Source organism: Rhineura floridana, chromosome 12 (assembly GCF_030035675.1).
Source record: "Rhineura floridana isolate rRhiFlo1 chromosome 12, rRhiFlo1.hap2, whole genome shotgun sequence".
Taxonomy (NCBI): domain Eukaryota; kingdom Metazoa; phylum Chordata; class Lepidosauria; order Squamata; family Rhineuridae; genus Rhineura; species Rhineura floridana.
The window spans coordinates 4,702,371-4,730,285 of NC_084491.1; the positions used below are offsets into that span (position 1 = coordinate 4,702,371).

A 27,915-nucleotide genomic window follows, 5' to 3' on the forward strand; every position below is an offset into this window, starting at 1 on the left:
TGACTCCCAGATTTCATGGGAGGGCAGTTGTTGGACAGTCACACTGCATTTCAACAACAGCACCCAAGTTATAAAAAGTAGCCAGTACTGAGGAGGCCCAGCAGTTGATATAAAATAAATACTCTTGGAACAGGGACCTTGGCAAAGCACCATCGGTCTGAGCGGGGACAGGAAGAGGCTCTCTGGGCTGAATCCATTCAGAGTCCTCTTGCTACCTTCATGCTTCAGAGTTGGTGCAGGAGGCCAGCTGACAGCACTGCAACAGCCTCCTCACAGCAGACGTTTCCAGCCGCACGTGCAATCAGCTTCCCACGGGGATCACCATCACCACAAGGACAGGCTCACCTCTGGCATCCACCACAACTTAAAGCACCCGGTGAGGGATATAAGGTACAGGGGTGCCTCCTGGTCACTGAGGGCAGAACCAGAGACTGCAAAGGAGAAACAGTGGCTGGGAAGAGAACTAGGGGGTTGGCAGGGTTGCCCCCAACAGTTGTGTCCTGCAAATTGTTGACCATTGAACCGCACTGTCACTGAGTTTGTTTTCCATCAAGTCTGAAAACCTGTAACTAGGGGGAGTTATGTCTTTGCCCGGTCTGGGCCACTTAATTTCTCACCACCAGCAGCCAGAGAAAAACTGGAAGTGGAGCCTGAAGGTGGATGTGGGGGGCGGGGGACAAATGACCTCAAAGGACCTGTAGGTCCCCCCTCCCCCCCACACTTTGGTTGGCTTCTTGGCAGGTGCAGACTCAGGGCTGTGCATTGGCAGAGATAACCTCAGCTTCCTCCCCAAACCCCAGGGGAGATATTCTCTGCATGTTTTTCCTCTCCTATATCGTCTCCAGAACCATGAAGTTAGCCCAGCCTTCTCTAACCTGGTGCCCTCCAACTGTTTGGGGCTATAGCCCCTATTTGCTCCAGCTGGCAAATATGACTGCAACAGTTGCTGTTTATCCATCCACGCATCCATCCACAAATGGTTAAAAATGACCAAAAATGAGGACGGGGGAAGGGGGAGCCACCTTTTCCTCATTTAACCAAAAGCTTCCCAGCTTGCTTTCCTGAGGGAAATTCTCATCTGCTATTTACAAGCCTAGATAACAATCTTACCCTCCTGCATTCCTTGGCTGCCGGGCTGGCTCTCCCTTGCCTTTCTGAAAATGACCCTTCCCCATTTCTGGGCCTGTTTCTCTGGCCGCTGCTCAAGGGACACTGAGGAGGCTCCCACATTGCAACAAGACAGGCAGCACGACGAGGGCGGCTGCTCCTCCAGCTGGAATGCCGATGGTGCTTGGAAACCAGCCGACCCTGAACCCAGGCGCCTTGTGTCTCACCAAGAGGGCAGCAGCAAGAGCATGCAGAGGGGTGGGATGCAAGGGGTGCTTCTGACCGGCTGCCGGCACCTTTCCCAGAACACGAGAGCCCAGTGCCAAGTATGCCAGCTGAGAACATCCCTAGTCCTGCTCATCAATCACAAGCCTTGTCATTTGCCTTCTTTCCTCAGGAGACTCACCCCACCGCAAAAATGGCTCTGCCCCATAATCATGCTTTATTTCTGGTCAAGGTTTTTTGGAAGTACAGCTCTCATATCGCCATAATATCATGAGTGGGGAAATCTCAGGCCCCAAATGCAGCCCTCCAGGCCTCTCAATCTCGTCCTTATTTATTTATTTCTTACATTTATACCCTGCTTTTCTTTTCATAAAACCCAAGGCAGCTTACATACGGTTGCCAGGCGGTCTCCCATCCAGGCACTGACCACATCTGACCCCGCTTAGCTTCAGCAGGGTGCTGGCCTCAGGTGCCTTCAGACCATAGCCTGGGACCAACATATGAACTTCCCACGGGCCGCTCACCCCGCACTGGCCCTGCTTGCAATCTTTTGGCAGCTTTTGCCTGGCTGCAAAGTGAACTGCGATCATCCCTTCTGCTTGCCTGAATGGATGGGGAGGGGTGCCCGAGTCTGGCCAGACACCTCTGTGCAGCTGAAAGGAACCCTAAAGACACCTCTCTACCTCTGTCCCATTTTGGCCTCGGGTAATGGGGCTCTTGGGCTGAAAACGTTTCCCCACCCCTGCCATAAATACAAGCACATCTCTCTGAAGGTTTCAAAAGCTTGTGAAATTGAAAGGCACTACTGAGGCGCTCAGTCCTCAGGCTAAAGTCTGACTGGGAGTCCTGGCTTCTCTCTCCAAATCCAAAGCACAGGGTGGAACAGGCCTATACATTTGTGAGCTGCCTGGTTGTTTTTAAATGCCCTTTACATATGCTCAGAGGCAATCCATTTCAATACAGCTTCCAATATTCCAGGGACAGACCTAATAAGCCCTAAATCAAAATTGAAAACCCCCTGGCAAGCTTGGAAATAATCCTTCGGCATCCAGCAATCTGGACCTAACAATTCAGCTGGGCCCCTTTTCGTTGTTATATTTCATTTCTGAAATGTAGACATTTCTGATTATCCAGGACGCTTGCCTCTGTCTCCTCTATCCTCACAATATTCTTGTGAGTCAGGCAACTAACACCCCAATCTCCCCCTCCACTCCTCTCCTCTCCTCCCAAAGCCCAGCAAATCCAGAGCTGAGGAAGGATGTTTACAGGAAACGTCTCGCCAAAGTGCTGACCGAGGGGTTCGAGGCTTCTTCCCCATAACTTCCTGAACACCTCAGGGGGTCTGTTTGGTTGCACTTTCACATTAAAGTCTGTTTTGGTGCTTGCAGAACCCCGTTGCCTCAGAGCAATTCAGATGTGAAACCAGAAGGAAAGGGGGGCTTTATTCCAGGATGAGTGAGGCTGCGGATGGGATCTGGGCATAAAATAGAATATCTGCTCCTGCTGTCCATACTTATCCCCCTCTCGCCTCAAAGATAAGTAGACAACTTGCAAAACCTGTCAGACTAGAGGCAAAAGTGGGCAAAATAAAAGTGTGTGTGTGTACACACACGTACACACACACACAACACAAAAGCACATGGGAAGCAAAGCCCCCTAAATTACTTTCAACTCCTTGAAAATTATTTTCTGTCTCCAGCTGGAAACTATTAAGTGGACAATTAAATAGAGGGAACAGCCTGGGGGCAAGAGGGAAAAAAGGATTTGGAAGAAGTGGTCCCCCATCCTCAAAGGCCCATTTTGTGGCCAGGAGGTGCCATACTCCAAAGGTTGGGCAACTCTCTTTAGAAAGTGAGCAATGGCTGCAGAGACAGGTGTCTGCTAACAGTCTCAGTTATATAAAGGAAAAAACACTCCACATGTGCTCAGACTCTCCCCGTTTTATCACTTCCCATCTTTCAAAGCTGAACATTGGCAATCTGGAGTTAGCTTAATATTAAAAGTGAAACCTTTTCGTTGTGGTAGTAATGTACCTGTTCCATCAGGGGTGGACCTCACAAACGTAGGCAACATTTTCACAGAGGCTGTAGGGTTGGTATCTTTCCCAAGGCCCTTCTCCATGTCTTTCCGGAACCGATTGGAGATCTCCTGGAGGGTCTCATCTGAAAGCCGCATGTGATAGAGGTACTTGTCAATCTGGGAAAAGAGGGGGGGCAGGGAAATGAGGCCAATTTAACATTTGAAAGAGGCACTGATCCAGATCTTAGAGAGGAGCAAACGCAACAGCACAAATTCTTGAGCATTTGGTGACTCTCAGCCCACCACAGACCTCTTCTGGCTGATGTAAAAGAGCTTTGCTGAAAGATCTGGCCATTTCTCCTTAATCCAAGAAGTGTGCATTAAAACAGGTCTGTCATATACAGGCCTCTCTGCTCACTATCAGCCTCTCCTTTTATACGTTACACTATAAAGGTGGCACATTGATGACATGACCTTAGACTGACAAAACCTGTAGCTGCCTGTCAGCTCAGCAAGAAACCCAACGGCTTGACTGGAATCTAGGAATCTGCCTGGGAGCTTCTGGGTCTACCAGGCACTGTTTCGCCTCAGGTGAAAAAGGTGTTATGCATTTTATTACCCACGTCAAAAGATTTCTGTGAGCTGGAAAATTGATCTGTCGGATTTTATGGCTGCATGGGATATATATGCCGGTAGGAAATTGCTAATGTTTTACCAATCTTTCATTCTTCAGCGTGGAGGATAAGACTATCAACGGCTGCTAGCCACAATGGCTACGTTCTGCCCCCCCATTGGATACACTATAGTGTGCCTCTGAATACCAGATGGTGGGCAACACAAGTGGCGAAAGGGGTGCTCTTGCATTTAGATCCTGATTGCGGGCTTCCCATTGCGGCATCTGGCTGGCTAGAACAGGATGCTGAACTAGATGGGTCACTGGCCTGATCCAGCTGGGCTTTTCTTATGTGCTTAAGGTGAGCCCTCTGAACAAAACTACGCCTGTCTGTATCCCTCTGGGAGCATCTGTCCTTTTAACCAGGAAGAAACGCCAAGAGGGTTCGGCCAAGAACCCTGAATTGTGCCATTTCCTGACACCTCCTACCTCCACAGTCAAAAGAGGTCCATAGCAATATCCTTATTAAGCTGCCTTACTTCAAACGTAGTAGAAATCTGGCAACACTCGCAGAACCAGCACCAATAATTTTATAACGTTAGAAAAGATAAATACCCTCTCAGATTATAATTAAGACATGGATCTCCAACTGATACTGCAGCTCAGTGTCTTTTAAAAATACAGAACTGAAGTAAATTATATAAAAATACATCCAATGATACCAGAGTATCTGGTTTATTTATTTATTTATTACAGAGTTCATATCCCACCCTTCCTCCCAAAGCAAGCCCAGGATGGCAATTTTTAATATTAAAAACATACAACCCATTTTATCTTTTGAAAAACCTTAATCACAGCTAACAAAAAAATTAAATCACATGACAATACACCAAAGGACACGGCAGCAGAACAGAAACAAATATATGGGAAGCCCTAGCAAGAATGAAAAGTATCAATAATCAATTTATAAAAAAAAAAAGTAACCCCCTCTTGCAGCATCAGGAAAGAATCACACATTTTAGCATCTACAAGAGAGTGTAATGGGCAAGTGTTAATCAATTTGTCTCTGTAATTAGCATAAATATCAAATCTGTTAAGTCAGTTAGTCACTGAGAAGAGTCTTTTCACTTGGCTAACAACATGATTCGTTGTCCTTTCGTGCTGATTGGAGCCAATCAGAGTGAAAGGAAGCGAGTCAGTCACTGAGAAGACTCTTCTCAGCAACTAACGCACACCTCCCCTTTCATGTTGATGGGCTCCTAGAGTAAGTGAGAAGTACCTTGGTGTCCCAAATCCAAGTTCCACACCTGGCATCATTTCAGAATTCTTAAAATCAAAAACATTTCTGGCACAGAGAGAGATTGAGCGGGAGAAGCTTACGCACACAGCAGTTTTATTCTGAGTGTATAATTCTGTCATTCCAGAAGAGACGGTGAATCCTGGGGGCATGGCTGTGACTATCATGAAGGCACCTTGCATATCTGAATTGGCCACTACACTACTGAAGACTGTCCTGGAACCCTAAGTACACCACCTTGAGCTCCATGGCAGAGGAAAGGAAGGAGACGACTGCACTACCATGCAAACTACACGGAGGAAAAGAGAATCAAAGACTGATAGCCACGAAGAGTTTTTTTTTTCTCAAAAGGGTTGAAGTGCACCTCCCACTCCCTTTGTGAGCAGGTTACAGTGCACAAGGGCATCATTTTCATATCCTCCTTCTACCTTTTGGCCAAAGTTTGCTGCATCCAAGACTACCTCATTAGTATCCTCAATTACTAAACAAAGAGAATCCCAGTGAACAACCTACAGGAAGTGCTAGTTTAATCACCCAACTTAAGCTAAATTAAAAACACAATTAAGGGCATGAGGAGGACCACCAATGTTCATCTGGCTTAATGACCATGCCACGCTTCTAAACGTGGTTGGCAGAGGAACGGAGTCTGCTTGCCTGTCTGATTTTATTTTCAGACTAGCACTTTAATAATCTTGCAAATATTGATTTAATTTTGCACAGTTCATTCTACTTTGCCTATCCTGCTTTTCAAAAAAGAAAGCAGTCCAGGATGATGACTCAGAGCAGAGAAGGACAATAGTGCAGAAATTAGGGGTGGCGGAGCCATAGGGCAGCGTCTAGAAAGCAGCGCTCATAGGGAAGGCTGGCCAAGGACCTCAGGACCATGATTAATGAGGATCTTGTTCCGACCTCTGCTTTTAAATGTTTTTCTACAAACAGGAAGAATGCCAACATCAGAAGAAGCACATTCAAACTTCTAGGCACTGGGGTTGAAGGAAGTTGGTTACTCAAATGTTTCTAAATATCTAAACGGAGGTCAAATTGATGGAGCAACTTTGTTTCCAGCCGCTCCAGAAGATAAGCCCCAAAGGTTCAATTTACAAGAAAAAGGATTTCCACAAAACATTAGGAAGAATTGCCTGCTGGTATGAGCTGTCATTACAATAGAACAGGCTATCTTGGGAGATGGTGGACCTTCCTTCACTAAAGGATTTTAAGCAGGTGCTGGATAGCCACACCTGGAGCCAGTGTAGTGTAGTGGTTAAGGTGCTGGACTACGACCTGGGAGACCAGGGTTCGAATCCACACACAGCCATGAAGCTCACTGGGTGATCTTGGGCCAGTCACTGCCTCTCAGCCTCAGAGGGAGGCAATTGTAAATCACCTCTGAATACCGCTTACCATGAAAACCCTAGTCATAGAGTCACCATAAGTCGGAATCAACTTGAACGCAGTCCATTTCCATTTTGGATAGTTACCTAACAGAGATGCTGTAGCAGAACAGTTTTCCTCAGCAAGGAGGTAGGCAGATGAAATGTTGAGGTCCCCTCTCATTCTATGAGTCAGTTCCGTCTGGGCAAATCTACATTACATATTTTAGCTGGTTTATTAGCAACCATGGAGGGAGCCTTGCAAACTAACTTACAGAGGCCCGACTGGCCTCAATCAGAAGTCGGGCATTTAGTGTCACTAGTCCCATGCTGCTGAACACCCTTCCAGCAGAAATTCAGCAAGTGTCCTAGCTTTTGACTATCAGACAATCCCAGACTATATGACTATCAAATCTTGAAGATTTCTTTTGTGCCAACAGGCCTATGCAGCTGTTTAAAATGTGTTTTCAGTAGCCTGTCATTTTAATGATTGCTGTTAAATATTTTTATATTGCTGTACATTTATTTATTTATTTATTTATTTATTTATTTATTTATTTATTTATTTATTTATTTATTTATTTATTAATTAATTAATTAATTACATTTATATACTGCCCGACTAGCAATAGCTCTCTGGGCGGTGAACACAAGAAATACAATAAAATCACATAGTATAATACAGCCAAAAACATATAAAAATAAAACAATCTAAAATCAATCACAGCAGATTTTAAAATTACGTTAACTTAAATTAATATGCCTCTGAAAAGAGGAAGGTTTTAACTTGGCACCGAAAGGATAACAATGTCGCCGCCAAGCGCACCTCCTCGGGGAGACTATTCCACAGTTCGGGGGCCACCACTGAGAAGGCCCTAGATCTTGTCACCACCCTCCGGGCTTCCCTATGAGTCGGAACCCGGAGGAGGGCCTTTGTAGTAGAACGTAGAGTACGGGCTGGTTCGTATCGGGAGAGGCGTTCCGACAAGTAACGTGGTCCCGCGCCGTATAAGGCTTTATAGGTTAATACCAACACTTTGAATCTGGCCCGGAAGCATATTGGTAGCCAGTGCAGGCGAGCCAGGTGTTATGTGCTCGGACCGCTTGGTCCTTGTTAACAATCTGGCTGCCGCATTTTGCACTAGCTGTAGCTTCTGAACTGTCTTCAAAGGCAGCCCTATGTAGAGCGCGTTGCAGTAGTCCAAACGCGAGGTTACCAGAGCATGAACAACTGATGTAAGGTCCTCTTTACTCAGATAGGGACGTAGCTGGGCTACCAACCGAAGTTGATAGAACTCATTCCGTGCCACCGAGGCTACTTGAGCCTCAAGTGAAAGGGAAGAGTCTAAAAAGACTTCCAAACTACGAACCTGTTCCTTTAGGGGGAGTGTAACCCCATCCAGGACAGGGTATGTATCCACCATCCGATCAGAGAAACCATCCACCAGCAGCATCTCAGTCTTGTCAGGATTGAGCCTCAGTTTGTTAGCTCTCATCCAGTCCATTGTCGCGGCCAGGCAACGGGTCAGCACATCGACAGCCTCACCTGAAGAAGATGAAAAGGAGAAGTAGAGCTGCGTGTCATCAGCGTACTGATGACAACGCACTCCAAAACTCCTGATGACGGCTCCCATCCTGATTTTTGCAAGAGGGTCGTATATATATACTTTTATAAACAAACTATCATTTTGTGATAGGGAAAAGATTGAATAGTCTCACTAAACTATACTTCCTAGAATTCATTGGGAAAACCCCTGACTTATAAGAATGGAAATCGTATTGTTAGAGGCTTGCAACATACAAATGCCCTACAAGACTTTATTTCCTACTTATAAGAGATAGCAGTGTTTTGTTCTTAAAGAAAAGTCCATGAGTTAAAAGAGTTAAAACCAGAGTTTGAGGTTCTCCAGATCTCAAACTCTGTACACAGCAATCCCACAGTATATGTCAACAAAAAAGGGAAAATGCTTTCATCGCTGTGGATTAGTCTGGCAACTTTCCCAACCAGCTTCCAGTAAGGAAGTTATTGAACACAGACCAACCCTTGAATCTGCCACCTTAAGTAAACACAAGGCAGGGCTGAGAAACAACTGCCCAACACAGAAAGAAAAAGTAGACCTAAATAGAAAATTTATACCCCTGGAGCAGGATGTCAGTGCTGGAAAGAAATTCCAGCATGTGCAATCTCTGTTAAGTATCGTCTTTTGATAGAGGGCTGTGGGAGATGACCTCCTTGGCAACACGTCTGTGTCACAACTTGCAAGTCAAGTGCAAGGAACAAGACAGTGTCATGCTGGGGTGAGCAAAAGTAGTCTCTCACAAACATCCAACGCTGCCCTACACAGAGCTGTGCGACTGACAGCTGCTGTTTGGCATCTCAGGGCCAAAACAGACGTATGCGTGCAATTGCCTTTTTGGCTACAAGACAAGGGTGATGTGTTGCTTTATACTCAATGGGAAGGAGGGAGCAACACCCCCCATTCCACCCTGTCTCCATTCACTTCATTCTGCTGCCTCAAGCTGCCGACTAGTTCACTTCTAGGACTGGTGGCAAGCAGCCGTGCAACACCTGAAGTGGAGAAAAGTTTGCTCTCCGTTCCCAAGCACTGCATTTAGCATAAAAAGTTAGCCCCCAGCCCTGCTTTACCTGATTTGGCCCTTAGGAAAGAGTCTTTCCCATTGTTTTTTACCGGATCCTTTTGAATAGAGATGCCAGGGATTGAATCTGTGATATCCTGCATACAGAGCAGTTGCTCTGCCAATGAGCTGAAAAAATGAAATGGAGTGCCTTCAAGTCAATCCCGACTTATGGCGACCCTATGAATAGGGTTTTCATGGTAATCGGTATTCAGAGGGGGTTTACCACTGCCTTCCTCTGAGGCTGAGAGGCAGTGACTGGTCCAAGGTCACCCAGTGAGCTTCATGGCTGTGTGGGGATTCGAACCCTGGTCTCCCAGGTCGTAGTCCAACACTCTAACCACTACTCCACACTGGCTCTCTACCACTGAGCTACTGGTCCCCAATTAAAAAAAACACTATGCAGGCTGACTCCCCACCCCACCTGTGCCTTGGACTACCTTCGTCTCTAGTCTACTGAGCCAAGGAGGGTAGACAAGAGTGGACGGCCTGATTCAGGGCTGCAGCCAGGCCCCTCTGACTCCTCCCCAACAGCCTCCAAAACTCCTTGCCCTTTCAGTGGGTCCAGCCAGGCAGCCCATCCAACTGAATTACTTTTCTCGATTCCAGAGAGTTCAAAAACTTCAAGCCCTCCATCTCTGGCGCATGGAAGTGATCAAGCACCACCGCACTCCCATCCCTTGCCTCTGGGCCTCACAGTTGACACAAGCAGGCAAGGGGAGGGCTTTCAATCACCAACCAGATCAGCAGACTGAGTGTTCAGCTGTTCAGTGTACACTTTTGCAGAAGCGCTTGGAGAATGAACCAACGTTTCTCGTCTCATATAGGAGCCATAACAACACAGAAGACATTCGAGATTGAACACAAAAAGGTAACATCAGATATCCTGGAAGACTTCCAGCTTTGGCATGCTTTCACAATCATGTGCCCATCTGAGTATGAAGGGGGAGTGCGCGCCTGTGGGAATTCAGGCTACTTCCTGTAAGTCAGTACTCCTCCCTTCATGACAAATATCATAAGAACGGGGGGGGGGGGGTTCACATATCTTTAAAGGCAACCAGCCAGTCATGTGCTAACAGTTCGATCATTTTCCATGGTGCTGAATCAAGAAGGGGGAAAAAAGGGTGCATCTTTTTCTTAAGCAGTAGCCCGGTTCATCTAGCTGCTTGCTGGCCCTAGGAAGTGTAGCCAAGGTCAAAAATACAGGAATCACATGTGATGTCTGGGGCTTTGCTCTGCTATTCAAGTGCAAAGATGAACAATAGCTTTCTTGTTAGCTTGGCACTGCCACCCCTCACACACATCCCAATTTCAAAATCTCCAAAACTCCTTATGTAAGAATATCCAGTTGAAAAAGCAGTCAAAATACTCTTGGGAAAGGCATGGAGAAAAATGGCAAAACAAGCCATATATCATTTGCATGTTTTTTTTTTCTGAGGAGACATCGGATGCAGCTATCAAGCCCTTAGGAAGAGGCACTTGGCATACCCACACTCTGGGAACTACAGGATCTCAGGGCAAGTGTACCCACTCCCACAGAAATATATGCTTCCCTGATTACTGAAAGCCAACTGCAGGCATATTAACTTTCAACATTGTGCCCCCATGAATTTATGGCTGGCACAATTTCAGTCAGAGCTGAATCCCCATTTGATAACTGCTATTTTATTGCATCAGCTTGGCAGAGCTGAGCATTGCTGAAAAAACCAGACAGCTCTTCTTCTTTGCCCAAAGTTGAGCTCTTTCTTCACAGCCCCATTTTTAACAATCTGCTCTCTCTCTCTCAAAGAGATACATCGCCCCGGGTACATCAGCGCTCAGCACTGTCCTTAAAACGCTGAAGGGCAGGCAGCTCCACCAGTTGCCTAGCTGGTGCATGCCACACCACAGGTCACAAGTTGCTATGACATTGTGCTTTAGGTGCACAAGCTAAGATTTAGATTAATCCTGGGAAGTTCCTAGAAGAAGTGCCAAGGGTCTTCAAATCACATCAGCAAGGGCTGAAGAAGCTGAGCATCATGCAGAATTAGGCTACTTGTGGCCTCATGAATGAAGCTTGACAGTTACCCAGAATCCTTTCACAGCAGAGGGTGAGTCAGTTTCCTGCTCGGCTGGTTCCTCTCTCTCATCTACGCTCTCATTTTGCACAACAGCCTGTGTCTGCCCATGTTATTCAGACAACCCATTACTAAGAGTTAGCAACCCATTACTAAGCAGAAGCCTCGGCACTGCCTACTGGAGCCCGACAACATTCCGCAATGTCTTTAGCAGGAAAGCCAGCCGTGGCGATGCAAGCTACACAGGAGCTCTAGAAAAATAAAGCTCACTCCGGATCAGGAAACGCCCACCCCTTACAGCCATTCCCATGATCACAACAGGTCACGATGGGGAGTAAAAACAAGATCAGGATTTGGTCTCTTCAACCATCAGCCTTAACTTTCTACAGCACCATCGTACTCTCTGCCTTGAAATGTCAATAATGGTGCCTTTTGGAAATACTAAAGGCAGCTTAAAGAACCACCTCTTTCACCTTAAAGACAAATGATCGCTTACAATTTAACACAGCCTTGCAAATAAGGCCACAAATGTTACAGTTCACAAATACATACACTGAACCCGTATGCCTTTAACACATCAGTTAATTCCAAAAGGGCGGGGGAGGGGGGTAAAGAGAGTTTGCTTCCATTTCATAAGTACTTTCATATCTGTGTGTTTATCTCCTCACACCTGGAGGCCATCCTCACAGGCCATCACAATCAGGGGAATGGTTATCTACAGACTGGAGTTAATTGAAAAGCTCATGGCTCAAAGGAAAGGTCGCCTCTAAAGGGATTTTTTGGTATTGCTTTGCATTTCATCCCATTCAAACTAGAAGAGCCTCAAAGAATGGCATGAACCCTTCATGTATACACACCTGTAAAGATCTATCCTCCCAAGTCAACCAATTAAAGACCCAAAATGTTACATTATTCAGCATCTTTACAAGTTTTGATTACTTCTGCCAGTGAGGATTTAAAGTTTGGAAGGTCCGGATTCAAATCCTGTCTGAACTCTTGGCCTTGCTCAGTTTCCTCAAACAAAATCACTTTCTTGTTATGTGCCTTCAAGTCAATCACGAGTTATGGCGACCCTATGAATCAGCAACCTCCAATAGCATCTGTCGTGAAGCACCCTGTTCAGACCTTGTAAGTTTAGGTCTGTGGCTTCCTTTATGGAATCAATCCATCTCTTGTTTGGCCTTCATCTTTTTCTACTCCCTTCTGTTTTCCCCAGCATTATGGTCTTTTCTAGTGAATCAGGTCTTCTCATGATGTGTCCAAAGTATGATAATCTCAGTTTCATCATTTTAGCTTCTAGTGACAGTTCCGGTTTAATTTGTTCTAACACCCAATTATTTGTCTTTTTCGCTGTCCATGGTATGCGCAAAGCTCTCCTCCAACACCACATTTCAAACAAGTTGGATGCCATTAACTTCAGAGTGAACAGGCAAAGTCTGAAGCACAACAAGAGTATATGATGGTCCAACCCTGTGTGTGCTTACCTGGAAGTATCACTGAGCTAAATTCAGCTTACTCCCAAGTAAGTCTGCATACAATTGTAACTTTACCACACAACACTATGCAGGCTTACTCTCCAGAAATTCTCGCCTACTCTCAAGTGTGTTTCACTGCAGCAACTATTCTGCAGACTGAAGGCTGCATTTTAGCTGCGACCCCAACTCAGTGATGCTACATCTATGAGCGAATGAAGATACACTTCTTGCAGGAAGAAGCCAATGAAATTCTATTTTGAGAGTGCTTTAGGTTCACCCTAAAGATCCAGTGTGGCGTAGTGGTTAAGGTGTTGGACTATGACCCGGGAGACCAGGGTTTGAATCCCCACACAGCCACGAAGCTCACTGGGTGACCTTGGGCCAGTCACTGCCTCTCAGCCTCAGAGGAAGGCAATGGGAAACCCCCTCTGAATACTGCTTACCATGAAAACCCTGTTCGTAGGGTCGCCATAAGTCGGAATCAACTTGAAGGCAGTCCATTTCCATTTTTCTAGGTTCACCAAGGCAGCTACAAACAGCACAGCAACGTGAACCACAGCCAGCACCGCAGTTACTAGAAATGGTAAGCCAAAACAACTCTCCCATTGACTTTCCTGTGCATCTCCACTACTTCAGATTACATCAATTGACGGTGCTCAGCTCACGTAACAACTTCTGAGACAGCATAACGGTCCATGAGTCACATTCATATGTGATGCCAAAACGAAACGAAACAAATAGTTTATTTTCCTAAAAGCTGGCAAGTATTAATTAAAAACGAAACCCTCACACAAGCCCTTGATTACCAATAAACTGAGTTTATAACTTCACAAGAGAGGCCAGAAAGGTCAAATGGCTTATATAATATTGCTCCAGCTCTCACAAAAAGCATCCCAAGGACACAGTTCATGAGCATCCGACTAGAGACGCAGAGGCCCTGTGGAAAAACAGAGAGCCCGGGGTTTGTGTTGATGCCTTTGGAATTTCTGGAGATTTTACATCTTCAAGGGCACAATCCAACCCACCTTTCCACTGGGCTGGGGTGAGTTGGATGCTGCAGAGCAGCAGCCCTTTGCCATGGTGGAGATATGGCTCTGCTAGGAGCCTTCTGGCATCACCGGGGGTCCGCCAGAGACAGACAGCCCGGTGGATGGAGGGCCGGCAGAAGACCCAAAAATGGAGTGTTCTGGAGGCGTGGCAGGGGCGGAGTTGCAGTTATCTCAAAAGGATGCCCTTTTTGGGTTCCAGCTTCCTGCTTGTACTAAAAGCTCTACTAATTGTATGCAACGCTTTCCCCAAAGTTACTGCCACATGTCTGCAACTTCACTCACAACATGGAAGGTTAGGCAATGCTCTTGAGGTTCAGCCAGCCAGGTGTGTCAAGGTGTATCCAGATCAAAAATAAAGGGGTGCCTTCCCCCAACCCTTTCTGTCTCCTTGTTTTCCATCTCCAAAATAAAGTTGCTGCTCACATGGTACATTTCAAACAAAAGATTCACTTTCAGAAAATGACCATTTTGGGACAGAAAATAGTTTAAAAGTTCAGATCCTTCCCTTCTCAGCAAGCAAGTGATAAACGTTATTATTTCATGGGGAGATGCAATTAACAAGATCAAAGGAATGGCCAGGCTGTGGTGCACAGGCTGTTCCCGGGTTGTCACTAAGTCAACCACCAACATGAAGAATTGGCTTTATGCTACATTCCCTGTTACATCTTCATATGTGTAGAACGAACACGTGAGGGAGTCCTGCTGCCCCAACCACACCCCCAAGCGTTTCCCAGAATCTACACACAGGCAGGCTCTGGTCACAGGATGGGATGGACACAAAATGGGCATTCAGTATGGACGACCGATATGCATTCAAAAAAGGAAAAATGTGCCCTCTTGGGAAGTGTCTAGCCTTCCTCAACCAAGTGCTCCCCAGATGTTTCAGACTACAATTCCCACCAGCCCCCGTCAGCATGGTTGTATGTTGCTGATGGGAGCAAGGCTGTGTTCTCTGGGGCTGACAGGTGTTACAGTCCAAAACATCCGGAGGGCACCTGGTTGGGAAAGGCTGCTCTGATCAAAGTGAGACAACATGGGGGCTATTTGTGAGCCTTGCCATAACTGCGGCAACTTCCTTAGCAATAGACAGAAATCATGTGATATCTTTGCTATTTTTTCAACCCAAGGACAAAAACTGAAATATATGAAGCGGGCACAAATAATGCAGTGTTGACATTTTTGCCATTAAACTCCTGCCTGGACAGAAATTAAAACCAGGGAAACATTTGCGCTTTGCAGAATACACAAAAATGGAGGAATTACACTGAACAGATAAAACAACCAATTTAGTCAAAGTGAGAAAATTTGAGATTCAGACCCCTTAGGATAGCATTAATCTCTTAAGCCCTTCTGCACACAGAAGGAAAAAACTGCTCTTTGCCCACCCCTTCAGTGCAGACCCATCCCTTTGCTCTCATCTCTACACCCCAAACCTGGTGGGAGAAGGCAGAAAATATCAAAAGAGTTTGATCTCTTGGATTCCCAGCACAAGCATTGCTACTTGAATGGCACCCATTGGACGAGACAGGGGAAGCCCCTCACCCATTGGACGAGGCTCTTTTGTCTCCCACCCCCCGGCTTGCGAAAGGATGTTTTCTCCTCATATGCCCTCACAACCTGCACCACAGTGTCCCAAGTTAACCCCAGCCCTTTTTACAAATAGGCCCCGACCCACAAGCAGAACTGGAGATGCCAGCAATTTTCTCTGCGACTCAGGGAGTCCAAGAACATGGAAAAATCTGGAATGAGGGGAAAGGAGGGGAAGATTTCCAGGATTTTTGAAGCCAAGATCTTGAAAGGGTTAAAAGGAGGCACCCATTTCCCTGTGTGATCTTAGGCAAGGCTCTTTCTATTTGCTGCCTCTTTTAAAGGGTGGTGACACTCTGTGTATATTTCTGTGGGTCTTATCTAAGGGATCATCCGGAGGGCAGCTTGTGCAAAAGCAGAAGTGCCCCCATTTGCTTGCATCAGTTCCCACTGGAGGCAACAGCTGCTTTGCTCCAGCTGTCTGCACACAAACCACACACCGCCTCGCCAGCAGGCAGGGCCAGGCAGCTTCTGCGGGCAGCACATTTGGGCTATGGTGAAGTGGAGCCAAGAGGCCGACAGGCAGATCCGAACCAGGATGTACAACCCACGGGAACACTCTCCTGCACGCAAGTCCCCACTTACGGCAATGGGGCTTGTCCAGGAAAATGACTCCTAACCCCACAGCAGAGCAAGCTGCTGTTTACAGCCGCCTCGCTCCATATTGTCCACACTGACCAGAGCGGCTCTCCTGGGTTTTAGACAAAGGTCCCTCTGCCAGCCCTACCTGGAGATTGCAGGAACTGAACCTGCCACCTTGTGTGCAAAGTGGGTGCTCTCCTACCCAGCCACGGCCCTTCCCTGTCTCGCTGCCTTGCACACAAATGCTAATTGGCAATTTGGATGTTCTGCCTGGAGGATCAAGAAGCCGTGGGCTGGGCTTGCCTACAGCTGGCAGCCCAGATCCAGGAGCTTTCCCCGCCCACTGCTGCTGCTGCTGCGGGCACCCAAGCGGCACTGCCAGCACATCTCAGCCACTGGCCCGCTGTGACCAAATAGGTCACCCTCTGTAGGCATCTGTTACTCCCTGTCAGAAAAGCATCTGTAAGGACGGAAGGTCAGTATGAGGCTGACGCAGGGCCTCAAAGGGGCACCCCGCCTTGGGAAGGCATGCCAAAGCACCTCAGGTTACCAAAAACTGGCTGCAGGTACTGAGCGAGGGTTACAATTCACTCTGCACATGCTCCTTCCCACGACTGAGCCAGGGCACTGGAAAGTGAAATCCTCTACACGTTGCTCCAGAGTAAACCACACAGAAACTTGCTTGGGCTAGGCAGAGGCTTGCCCACATCTATATATCTTCACATGGCATGTTTGTCTTTTACGCTCAGTATGTATTTTAGAACAATTACTCTTCTCAATTACGCGTGCGGCGCGCCACTCCCACAGTTGCTAGGCTAGAAAAAAGTTCAAAAAGCCAAGCAAACTTTCAAAAAAACCAGACTTTGAAAGCTATTGCCTGGTGGTGGAGGTCTGCGGAAGCTCCGAGCGGCGAGTCTTTCAAGGGTAACCGGGTTCTTCGGTGGCCTCCGGGGGGATCCTCCCTCCATCACCCCACCCGACACAACAGAGCCGCGGAGAGGGAGGAGCGCGAGCAGGTCCTGGGCAGCCCAGCCCCAAAACGCTACCCGAGGGAGGGGCCGCTGTCGCCCAATCGCAGCGCCGCACGGACTTTTCTTCCTCCGTCGGGAGCGCATCAAGAGCGAAACCACCGAAAAGACTTGGGACCCCCTCCTTCACCTGCAGGCATGGGGGGGGCTGGGGGCTCCCCCTCCCCAGCACATGGAAGTCTGGAGAAGAGGAAAAGGCCCAATCGCTTCGCACGTGGAGGGCCCGAGAGCCGCGATCCCTCCCCCCACGCTCATGCCGGCGGTGGGCTTCGCCCCATACTCCCCTGCCCCGAGCCCCCACCAGGCAATCCCAGCCCTCGAGGGTATCAGCCGGACTTCGACGGAGGCAGATCAGAGGCGCCGCGCCGCGCCGCCCTCCTCCTCCTCCCTCTCCCCGCCCCAGGACATGGCGCGCCCACAGCCCTCCCCGAGGCCGGCACGGCGGAAGATGGACACCTCGGGCCCCTTCTCCGAGATTTCACAGCCAAGCCCACCGACCTAAACCCCCCCTTCACTTCCAGCCCGAACAAAAGTTCTCTGCGGCCCCTCTGAACTGCCCCCCCGCCCTCTTTCTGCCCTTCCCGAAACCACGCACCCTCCGCCGTTCCCATGTGCTCTAGAACCCCGGGCAGAGTCCCTCTCCCTCGGCCAGCAGCGCCCTTCGGAAGGGAGCCCGGCGGGGCCCCGCGCGCTCACCCGCTGCGCTTGGTTGTGGTTGAGCTCGGTGAAAAAGTAAGCCAGCAAGTGGGAGGCGATCATGGTGCCTGGACACCGGGGGCCGCGGAGCCCCGAGACGGGGTGCGGGGGGATCAAGGACGGCGCGGGACGCGGCTGCACGATGGGCGGCCCCGCTGCTCGGCTATCCGGCGCTGGAACAAAGTAGCGTCTGCAGCTTCGCCGGCGATGCCATCCTCCCCACCGGATCCCGCGTGACGCGCCCAACCCAGCGCCTCCCATTGGCCCCGGCTGGAGGGTGTGCGCCTCAATCTCGGCAGCACAGCAGGAAGCAGCTCCGGACGGCCCACGAAGGCAGCATCTCTGAGCGCGTGCAGAGGGCTTTGCCTTCCCCACTCCGCGCGGGCACGCAGCACCGGCGGCTGAGCCTGAGCCGGTTGCCGCCCACCGGGGCGCGCACCTTCTACATTCCCGTTTACTCGGAAACAGGGCCCTAGATTCACCTCTAGCCAACATCAGGGACCCTTTTTTGGGGGGGACGCCACGTCTCTGGTGTCTGCTTTCTGACCCCACTTTAGAAGCTCGGGCAACTCACAAGCACCCCGCCCTTCCCTTCGTGCCTCCCTAACAATGCAGGTGTGCTCGGCAGGTGTGCCCCGAGTTGCGCGTCTCGGCTGGGGCATGCCCACCGCAGATCAACGGTCCGTCTAGCTCAGGCGCCTTATACCGGGTCAGGCTCACTGAGCCGTCTACGGCCGTATTGTTCGCACTGACTGGTAGCGCCTCTGCAGGCTTTCAGGCAGGAGGCCCTCGCGGCCCTACCCGGAGATGCGACTGAGGACCGAAGCTGGGACTTTATTCGGGCAAAGCATCCAGGGCTGGGGCGGAGGGGGGCGGGGAACCTTAAGACTCCCCCGAGAGGCTTCTTTTGGAGGCCAGTCCCCTTAGGGGGCTGTTCCCGCCACACGCGAAGCTGCTGGACCAAAGTGAGGAGGGCACTTTTCGGACACGGGCAGATCGCTTCCGCGGGTCGGCTTTTTACTGCCGCCCCGCCGGGTTTGGCGAGAGAGTCCGCTGCCCGGGAGCGACCCAGTCTGGCTCTGACCCCACGCCGACTTCTCGGGAAGGAGCGGCCCTTCGCGGCGGCCGGATGTGCCGGCCGCAGGAGTCGCGCACGTGGCGCCCTTGCGCGGGTTGCGGCGAGGTCCTGACGCGTCGCCTTCAGCCGGCCCCGCCTCGGCCTGCCGCGTCACTCCGCCTGGGGCCGGCGAGCGTGCCGAAGTGCACGGCGAGCCTCGACGCGAGGGAGGCGGGGCCGGCTCCCCGAGGGGTGGCTGGCCTAGATGGGCCACTGGCCTGATCCAGCAGGCTCTTCTTATGTTCGACGGCGGCGGAACAACAGGAAGGCATGGCGCGAAGAGCCTGGGTCGCCCTCGCTAAGGGCGCGAAGGTGGCGCGGGTGTCACCCCCCCCCCTGCGAGGGCCTCATAAAAGTTGGCATGCGGGGAGGGGAGTTTCCTGTAAAAAGAGAATTGGGCCGAAACCACGAAGGCGTGTCCCCGCATCTCTCCTGCCCTTTGCCCTTTCCTGGCGGTGGTGCGGCGTCTGCGGTAGAATTACCTGTGTGCAGGTGTTGGGGGCAGAGGTCCGTAGCAGCACTTCTGGAAAATGCCTCGAGTCAACGTGCTCGGCTGGAGCCGGCCAAGGCTCCGTCGAGTCCAGCTAACCACCTCTGGAAGCTCATAGGCAGAACTCCGAGGGGGCAGCAGTCCTCCGTTCCTGGTCACCAGGTTCTGATACTTCAAGGTAGAATGCCTCTGCACGTGGAGGCTTCATTTTGCTTTAGTGCCTGTTACCTGGCACTAGACCCAACTGATGCGAGGACCCTACTTAGGCCTGCAGAGACCTCTCCGGCCTTCTGTGAGGCATTTTCAGGGGCCTTTGGCCAGACAGGGTGGAGTTCACGGGTGCCCTGCGTCTTTTGAGGGCCAAGAGGGGGCGGCCTGGCACAGGCAAGATAACCCCACCCCTCTTCAAAAGCCAGGTCCTATTCCTTTGTTCAGCGAACAGCTCAGGACTGGGCTGACGTTTCCCCAGTGAGACCTAATGACACGAGATGGGGGGTGGCAGGAAAAGGGTTTTGGAGGAGGGCACCACTGGAGAGGGTCACCAGCTGAAGGGAGGGGGCAGAGGCTGAGTGTGACCGATGGCAATTTCGAAGAGGCCTGTGACTGGGCTAAAGGCACCTTAGAGTTGGAGAACCTCTGCAAAGCCAATGGGAGGGGATCCACATCATCCGCCTTGTAGTCAGGGGTGTAGCCGTCCAGGGTTGGGGGGGTATGAGACCCCTTACTTTTTGGGGAGCAGGGTCCCAGGCAGCTCCCTACGTCTCCAGCTTCATACAAACCAGTCAGCCATGGAGAAGAATCTTTTAGCATCCCTCCTTGTCCTTTCCTGCTGATTGGAGGCAATCAGTGTGAAAAGGCTCTTCTCAGTACCTAACACACTCCCCTTTCATGCTGACCAGCTCCTAGGGACTTCTGCTGTTGTGGGAGAAAGGACTGGGGAGTGTGGAAGCAAGCGAGTGAGGGAGTGTGGCCTGACTCTCAGGAAGGGACCTTGCACTTCTGAATTTGCCCCTGCGCCACTGCTTGTAGTGACACCTCTTCCCTTACACTCTGTGTATTTGTAAATAAAGCAAATATTACAGAGACACAGGGCAATTCCAGACTGTCACTATTTTGCAGGGGGGATTCATTTACATACTGGCAAATTCTCATATAATTAAAGTGGATTTGGCACTCTTGCGCAACAAAACCTGCATCCAACCCCACCCCCCAGATATTTTGCAGTAAGGAAAGTGAGGAGGAAATGTACTGGAAAGTCAGGGAGGACACTTGCCTTGACACATCATATAACCATCCAGCAAACAAGTCAGAATGAGTGCTCAGTGAACAGGCAACATTAAAACTTTCCAATAATGTTTGTGCAAACAAAGCAGGATGAATGCCTGATGAACAGCTTGCCTGGAAGTGACTACAGTACATCTCCTGTGGTCTCTCTTCCCAATGAAACATAAGAGGGAAACTGAAGATCCATTGACTAAACAACATTAGGGTGTCATTCCACCAGGATAGCTCCATCTACACCACTGGAACTCCCCGGGCATACCATCACAAAACCTCACCAGTGTAAATTTATTTTATTTATTTATTTCATTTCATTTCATTTATAAACCGCCCATAGCTAATAGCTCTCTGGGCAGTGAACAAAACAAGATTAAAATACAATATTACAATAAAATCAATAACAAATAGCAAGTTAAACTAAAAACGTTAAATATGAAACATTGAACATTAAAATGTCTGGGAGTATAGCCAGGTTTTAACCTGGCGCCTAAAAGAAAGTACCGTAGGCGCCAGGCGTGTCTCCTCAGGTAGGCTGTTCCACAGTTCGGGGGCCACCACAGAAAAGGCCCTAGATCTAATAACAATCCTCCGGGCATCCTGATGAGTTGGTACCCGGAGGAGGGCCTTAGATACTGAACGAAGTGGACGGGTAGGTTCATAGCGGAAGAGGCGTTCCACAAGGTATTGCGGTCCCACACCGTGTAAGGCTTTATAGGTCAAAACCAGCACCTTGAATCTGGCTTGGAAACAGATAGGTAGCCAGTGCAAACGGGCCAGGACAGGTGTTATATGCGCAGACCGATGGGTCCTCGTCAACAACCTGGCTGCCGCGTTTTGCACTAGCTGAAGTTTCCGAACAGTCTTCAAGGGCAGCCCTACGTAGAGCGCATTACAGTAGTCCAATCTAGAAGTTACCAGAGCGTGAACAACTGAGGCGAGATCGTCACTGTCCAGATAGGGGCGTAGTTGGGCTACTAAGCGAAGATGGTAAAACGCATTCCGTGCCACCGAGGCCACTTGAGCCTCGAGCGACAAGGAAGGGCCAAAAAGGACCCCCAAACTACGAACCTGTTCCTTCAAGGGGAGTGTAACCCCATCTAGAACAGGATGAACATCCACCATCTGGGCAGGTAAAGAGCTCACCAACAGTGTCTCGGTCTTGTCTGGATTGAGTTTCAGTTTATTAGCTCTCATCCAGTCCATTATCGCGGTCAGGCAACGGTTCAGCACATCAACAGCCTCACCTGAAGAAGGTGAAAAGGAGAAGTAGAGCTGCGTGTCATCAACGTACTGATGGCAACGCACTCCAAAACTCCTGATGACCGTGCCCAGAGGCTGCATGTAGATGTTAAAGAGCATGGGGGACAAAACCGACCCCTGAGGGACTCCACAATGGAGAGTCCAGGGTGTCGATCAATGTTCCCCAAGCACTACCTTCTGGCGACGATCCGCTAAGTAGGAGCAGAGCCACTGCCAAGCAGTGCCCCCAACTCCGCGAGCCTCCCCAGAAGGATACCATGGTCGATGGTATCAAACGCCGCTGAAAGATCAAGGAGAATCAACAGAGTCACACTCTCCCTGTCCCTCTCCCGACAAAGGTCATCATACAGGGCGACCAGGGCTGTTTCAGTGCCAAAACCGGGCCTAAAACCGGATTGAAACGGATCCAGATAATTGGTTTCATCCAAAAGCGCCTGGAGCTGGCCGGCGACCACCTGCTCCAAGACCTTGCCCAAAAAAGGGACATTCGCCACCGGTCTATAGTTGTTCAAAACATCTGGGTCCAAAGAAGGTTTCTTGAGAAGAGGTCTCACTACTGCCTCCTTGAGACTACCAGGGACTACTCCCTCTCTCAAGGAGGCATTTATCACCTCTTTGGCCCAGCCGGTGGTTACAGCCCTGCCGGCCTTCACCAGCCAAGATGGGCAAGGGTCCAGGGCAGACGTGGTCGCCCGCACCATTCCAAGCACCTTGTCCACTTCCTCGAGCTGCACCAACTGAAATTCATCCAACAATAAAGGACAAGGCCGCGTTCTGGACACTTCAATGGAGTCATCTGTCATAACATCAGAGTCTAAGTCCCGACGGATGCATGCAATCTTGTCCTGGAAGTGCTCCGCAAATTTGTTGCAGCGGGCTTCCGATGTTGCCTTAGTATCATGAGGGCCAGAATGTAGAAGCCCTCGTACCACCCTAAAAAGCTCCGCTGGGCTGGCAAAGTTACACCAGCAGAGCAGCCATGTGAGCATGGCCTAGTTTTACACACCCTCAGCGCTATCCTTCCACAAACACAACACAACTTTACAGCAGGTCTGCAGCTGGTGGCTTCTGGAGTGAGGGTGCTGTGTTGTGTATGTTGTGATACGTGAAAACACATGGGTGTAGCCAAATCATCTTGACATCACTGGCTGCCTCTGCATTTCGGGGAGGGGGGTTGTTAACAGCATGACCCCTGAACGGTAGACCACAGTACTGATTCAAGTTATGCCACAAACGTGCTGCCATTTTTCTGCTGTTTTCGCATTTATGTGTGTTTGTTTATTTAAAATATTTGTAAACCACTTTTTAAAGCATAAGCTTTATAAACCACAATACTGTACACTTTTAAAATGCAATAAAACCATATAATGTTAATTTAAACACAATATTATCAAGGGCATCACTGGATAAGAAATATATTCACTAATAGACAAAAAAAAACCCTTGTGATTTAAGAACGTACCTATAACCCACAGGTATTTCTATCAAACTTTAAAAAGCAGGGAAATTGGACAGCTATAGTGAATGTACCAGGGGAGCAGGAGACCTGGCCTCCTCTCTGAGATACTGTACTGCCCTACACATTTGTAAAAATGCAAAGACAATTTGGGTTGGTTTTTCACAGTCCAATCCACTTCCTGTGTAGCTCAGAAGAATTTGGTAATGTGCATCTGAGCATATGGTGAGTGGTGGCAACACCTGCAATCAGCCCAAATAACAGAAACAAGACGTGCTGTACTGATCTTGAGTCTGGCTTTTACAACGCTGAAAGTTGGTTCTTACTGAGCATGCCTGCGCTATCATCGGTCCAATGTTAAATTCCTTAAATTAATTAAAAATCAGCCATGCATTTTTTTAACTTTTAAACTGCAGAAGATGGTCAGAGTATGGAGCAAGGTCAGTAACAGGATTACAGGTACTCTGTGAACATGGCTGATCTTTAATTAATTTCAACAAATTACGAGACCCCTGAACAGAAAAAAGTCCAACAGTGGTCTGGATTTCCCCCCCTCTTATTTTACACTTTGAACTCTCAATTCTGACTGTTGTGTGTTTTGCCATGAAAACTTAGAGGGTTATCAAGCAAGCATTTCTGCATTCAGGACTACAAGTTTTGTAAGGTTTTGTTTTGAAATGAGCTTATGGGAAGCAGCAGAATGGCATGGGGGGTATTTTCAATTTAACATGGCAGAATGTGAAAAATCCATGCTGGCTACAGTACATAGCCACTTTAGTGGCTGTATAATAGAATAAGATGCAAATATAATATGATTTTCTCCCATCCCTGCAAGGCTGAATAGGTAGAAGATGATATAGATGGGTGGTCTAACTGCAAAATGACAAATGAATGTAGGCTTGCTCTGTCCATCTGTGGAACTTCCCAACCCACTCAGGAATGTTGGGAAGTGGCAGCAAGAGTTTTGTTACTGGTAATATGTTAAAATGTATGGTGGGTGTCAATGTGTCAGTATGTATGAGAGAGGAAAAAACTACCCCAGCCAAATTACCAATTGCACCACTTTTAAAAGATTTACCAATTTTAATGGCCAGTTATGAAATCTTGATCTATGGAAATACCCTATAAAGATGAAGGAATTTAGTTAGGGAACAAGAAGTTAACAGCATCAAGTTGTTAGAAATATCATGAAAGACTGGGATCGAGACTGCTTTGTATGTACTCGGGCTGCAATAGTTAATAAGCTGGTTAATCCTGCAGTCCTATGCAGAGTTACATAAGCTCCATTGAACTTGGTGGAGTTTATTTCTGAGTACACATGCACAGAATTGCCCTATAAATCTGGTGCTGATTAACTGGACAGCAGATATTTCAAAAACTCAGAAAACTGCAGCCAGCAAGAAGCACCACCTTTAAATATGGAAGTCCAAGTCCTCTTGGGAGGGAGGTGATGCCTCTTCTGCCTTCAGGACACACACATTCAGTCACTAAAGCAAAAGGAAATCTGGTTTTGTTTCTTTTTGCTTCAGGACTCGTTTTCCTCAAATGACCAAAACTTACATGATTAATTGGCTTAAGATTTCCTTCATTGGGTGACTGCCAGCCCTAGTACATACAATTGCCAGGTTTCACAAGATGATTGCAGGAGCAACTGAGGGAAGCAACTAAATTTGAGAACAAGTAACTTAGGCCCAAAGATGAGTCAACTGGAAGAAGTTCTCAGAAATCAAGTTTCCCCTTCTCTCCCCCCCCCCCAGCAGCCTCCCACTCCCCAAGTGGTTCAAGGAAGAATGGGGATGTGTGAACAATTCTGGACTTTCTGATATCCTACTGACTTACGCAAAGATTTTTACATAGGTAAAATCAAGAATGTGTCTTGCGTGATCATGGCAACGAGGATCCCATATGCAAAATATTGAAGCAAGGGAATGCTTCCCATAGAAGGTTGGGGAAACTGAGGCTGCTGTTCTTATGGTGCACCATGGAAGGAAGGAAGATCTCAGCCATGCAGTCCATGTTCAGCAGGGGTGGAGAAACCATTTGGCCTGACAGGTCACATCTTTGTCTTCTGTATCACCCCTCGAGCCAACTTCGATGGTCAACGTTGGCCCACAGGGGTGGGAGGAGATAGTGGCCAAGCAGGATCGAATCAGCTGATGTTCCTCCTTTCCAGCTATAGGATCCAACCATGTCGCTACCTGCCCCACACCTGAGGTCACATGTGCCACATCTGGTGGCTGTTGTCTGGGGGAAATGGCCTGGCAGCACAAATGGGGAAATGTTGGAGGCCAAACTTGGCCCACAGGCTGGAGGTTTGCCAATCTTGGATTACAGTAAGATGGACACTGTGTATTGGAAGATTAAAGCACATTTTTCTGCAAAACTGCTATTGCTGTTGACCAGGCCCCTTTCTCCACTCAAAAAGACATTTTGTGCATGCTCTTCACTTACGAAGAGGCCTCTGCTAGATCAGGTCCACTGCTCCTTGCCTCATGTCAGAGCTGGTTGCCCCTGAGTGGGATGTCGCCATTGACCTCAGCCCAGAAGTCCAATGGGTGTCTGCTTCATGTCTGCAAGACATGTCTGGTCCTTGGGCAAGAGTCCAACAAGCTACCCAGAGTTCATCCTCTCTTCCCAAATATTGATGTGCTATTGTAACTGAGCAGGCCAGCTGCAAAACCTTTTGCCTGACCAACTTGTCATGCAGAATGTCTAGGAGGCTGGCATCAAAGCTAGAGAGAAGTTTGCAATGATAGTACTTGAGATTATTGTTAACACCTAAATGTGATGTGCTGAAAATAAAAAATAAAACAATCTTTTTCATCATTCATTGGGTGGGTGGCAGGCAAAATAAAACCCTCCTGAAAGATGGGGTGGCACTTCTCTGATATTTTCTTGCCTTACTTAATCTTATGAAACGCCCAGTGGTTTTCACAGTGGTGTACAGCTCTCTCTGCAACTTCCTGCCAGATTTAGCATTTCCTGGTGAGACCAAATAAGGTCAGCTGTGACCTCCTCCTGAAATTTTGGAGAATTTCCTTCTTCCAAAAGAAAGAAAAAGCCATCAGAAATTGCCCTCCATTTTTGTAGAGGGAGAATATTTTTGGGAAATGGGACTGCAGACCAGCCCAAACCTGTCCTGCTGATTTAAAGTGTTTATAGAAGCCTTCCCCAACCTGGTGCCCTCCAAATATATTGTTTGTTTGTCATTTTGTTTCAGGCATTTATATCCCACTCTACCCAAAAAGGCCTCGGAGTAGCTTACAAAAATAAGTACTAAGAGGGTCTCTCCCTTTAGGCTCATACTCTAAAGACGTGGCACACAAGGAAAAAGGAATGAGAAGGAGGAGGAAAAAGCAAGCTCCAGCACAAGTTCTCAAAGTTAGTTACAACATAGTTCTGCCGATGGAGAGTCTGGCTGTGTTGAAGAGTAGCAACTCCTCAGTGGCAGTGTTGCCCTTAATAAAGAGCAGTCCCTCCCCAGGAGCACTCTGTCCGCAACCCCCCAGATCAGATCCTGGAGCAGAGATGGTGGCAATGTCCAGGCCAAGAGGAAACGTCCGCTTCTGCCTCACAGGTCTTCCCTCAGACACTTACCGTTCCCACCAGCCCCTGATAGCATAACCAGATAACGGGAGCGGCAGTACAAGACTTCTGGAGAGCTCCAGGTTGGGGAAGGGTAAATTACGCCATCATGCCTGCCACCTGAGGATCTGTGAGGCTCGTAGTTCTATGGTTGGAAAGTGATGTGTTTTTACAAAAAGATTCTAACCAGAATCCCTGCAGAGAAACCAGGACCCAATCGGTTTGAGCCTGTGACAGCTTCAGGTCCTTTCAGTCACTCTGCCAGGGCAGACACTTCAATATGTGTTTAAGGCGGAAAATCTGATGGACACCCTCCATTCCCCCATCCCCTTAGATGAATATATCAGTGAACCTGAAGCAATGCACCAGAAAGTTCTCTGGCACAAACCTCATTGAAAGGAAAATAAGGTACCCAGACACAGCACAGAGAAATATACCCTTCATTCTGAGAAGAATCTGTGTGTGCGTGTGTGCAGGCGTGTGCATGTCTGTGTGTGTGGTGGGGGAGCAACCTTCATGTCCTGGTCACCTTACAGTGGCTTGAAATAGAAACAAAGGTAATCAGACCAGTTTTCAAAGGGGAAACAAGCAGCAGTGCATGTGATGCTGGGTGTGGATGGTGCAGAGCGGCCCTGCTGTTTGCTGTGGAGGAAGGCAGCGCTTCAGGCACACAAGTGGGGCTGAGTCACCTTCATAGAAAGAGCAGGTCTGCACTGATGCAGGCGTGCAAGATCAAGAATAACTGCAACTAGAATTGCTGCTCAGCGGCAGAGCACACACTTTGCATTCAGACATGGCATTTTCAGTTCAAAGGATCAGGTAAAAGGCCGAGACCCTGAAGAGCTTCTCCCAATCACAGTAGGGGTAGTTAATAGCCAGCTAGAATCTAGAAGAACAAATAGTCTGACTTGACTATGTTCCTGCTATTACGATTTTGCATTTATAGCACTTTAGAGTGTTCATATGCATTCATCTCAACAACTC

At 48.6% G+C, this 27,915-nt stretch overlaps 1 protein-coding gene across 3 annotated transcripts in view; it reads right to left on the bottom strand.

Moving 5' to 3' along the window:
* LOC133368824 (hexokinase-2-like) overlaps nt 1-27,915 on the bottom strand; it is a 78,645-nt gene that overhangs the window by 33,075 nt on the left and 17,655 nt on the right. Inside the window, exons 1-2 of one of the 3 annotated variants that reach the window (XM_061593526.1) lie at nt 17,743-18,121; nt 3,366-3,528 (exon numbers count right to left, since the gene is read on the bottom strand). In XM_061593526.1, the coding sequence (XP_061449510.1) occupies nt 3,366-3,528; nt 17,743-18,003 (424 nt within the window). In that variant the 5' untranslated portion in view covers nt 18,004-18,121. Of the gene's footprint in view, nt 1-3,365; nt 3,529-16,895; nt 17,011-17,742; nt 18,122-27,915 lie in introns of those variants that run through there. The other 2 variants (XM_061593528.1, XM_061593527.1) reach the window with 2 other exon arrangements.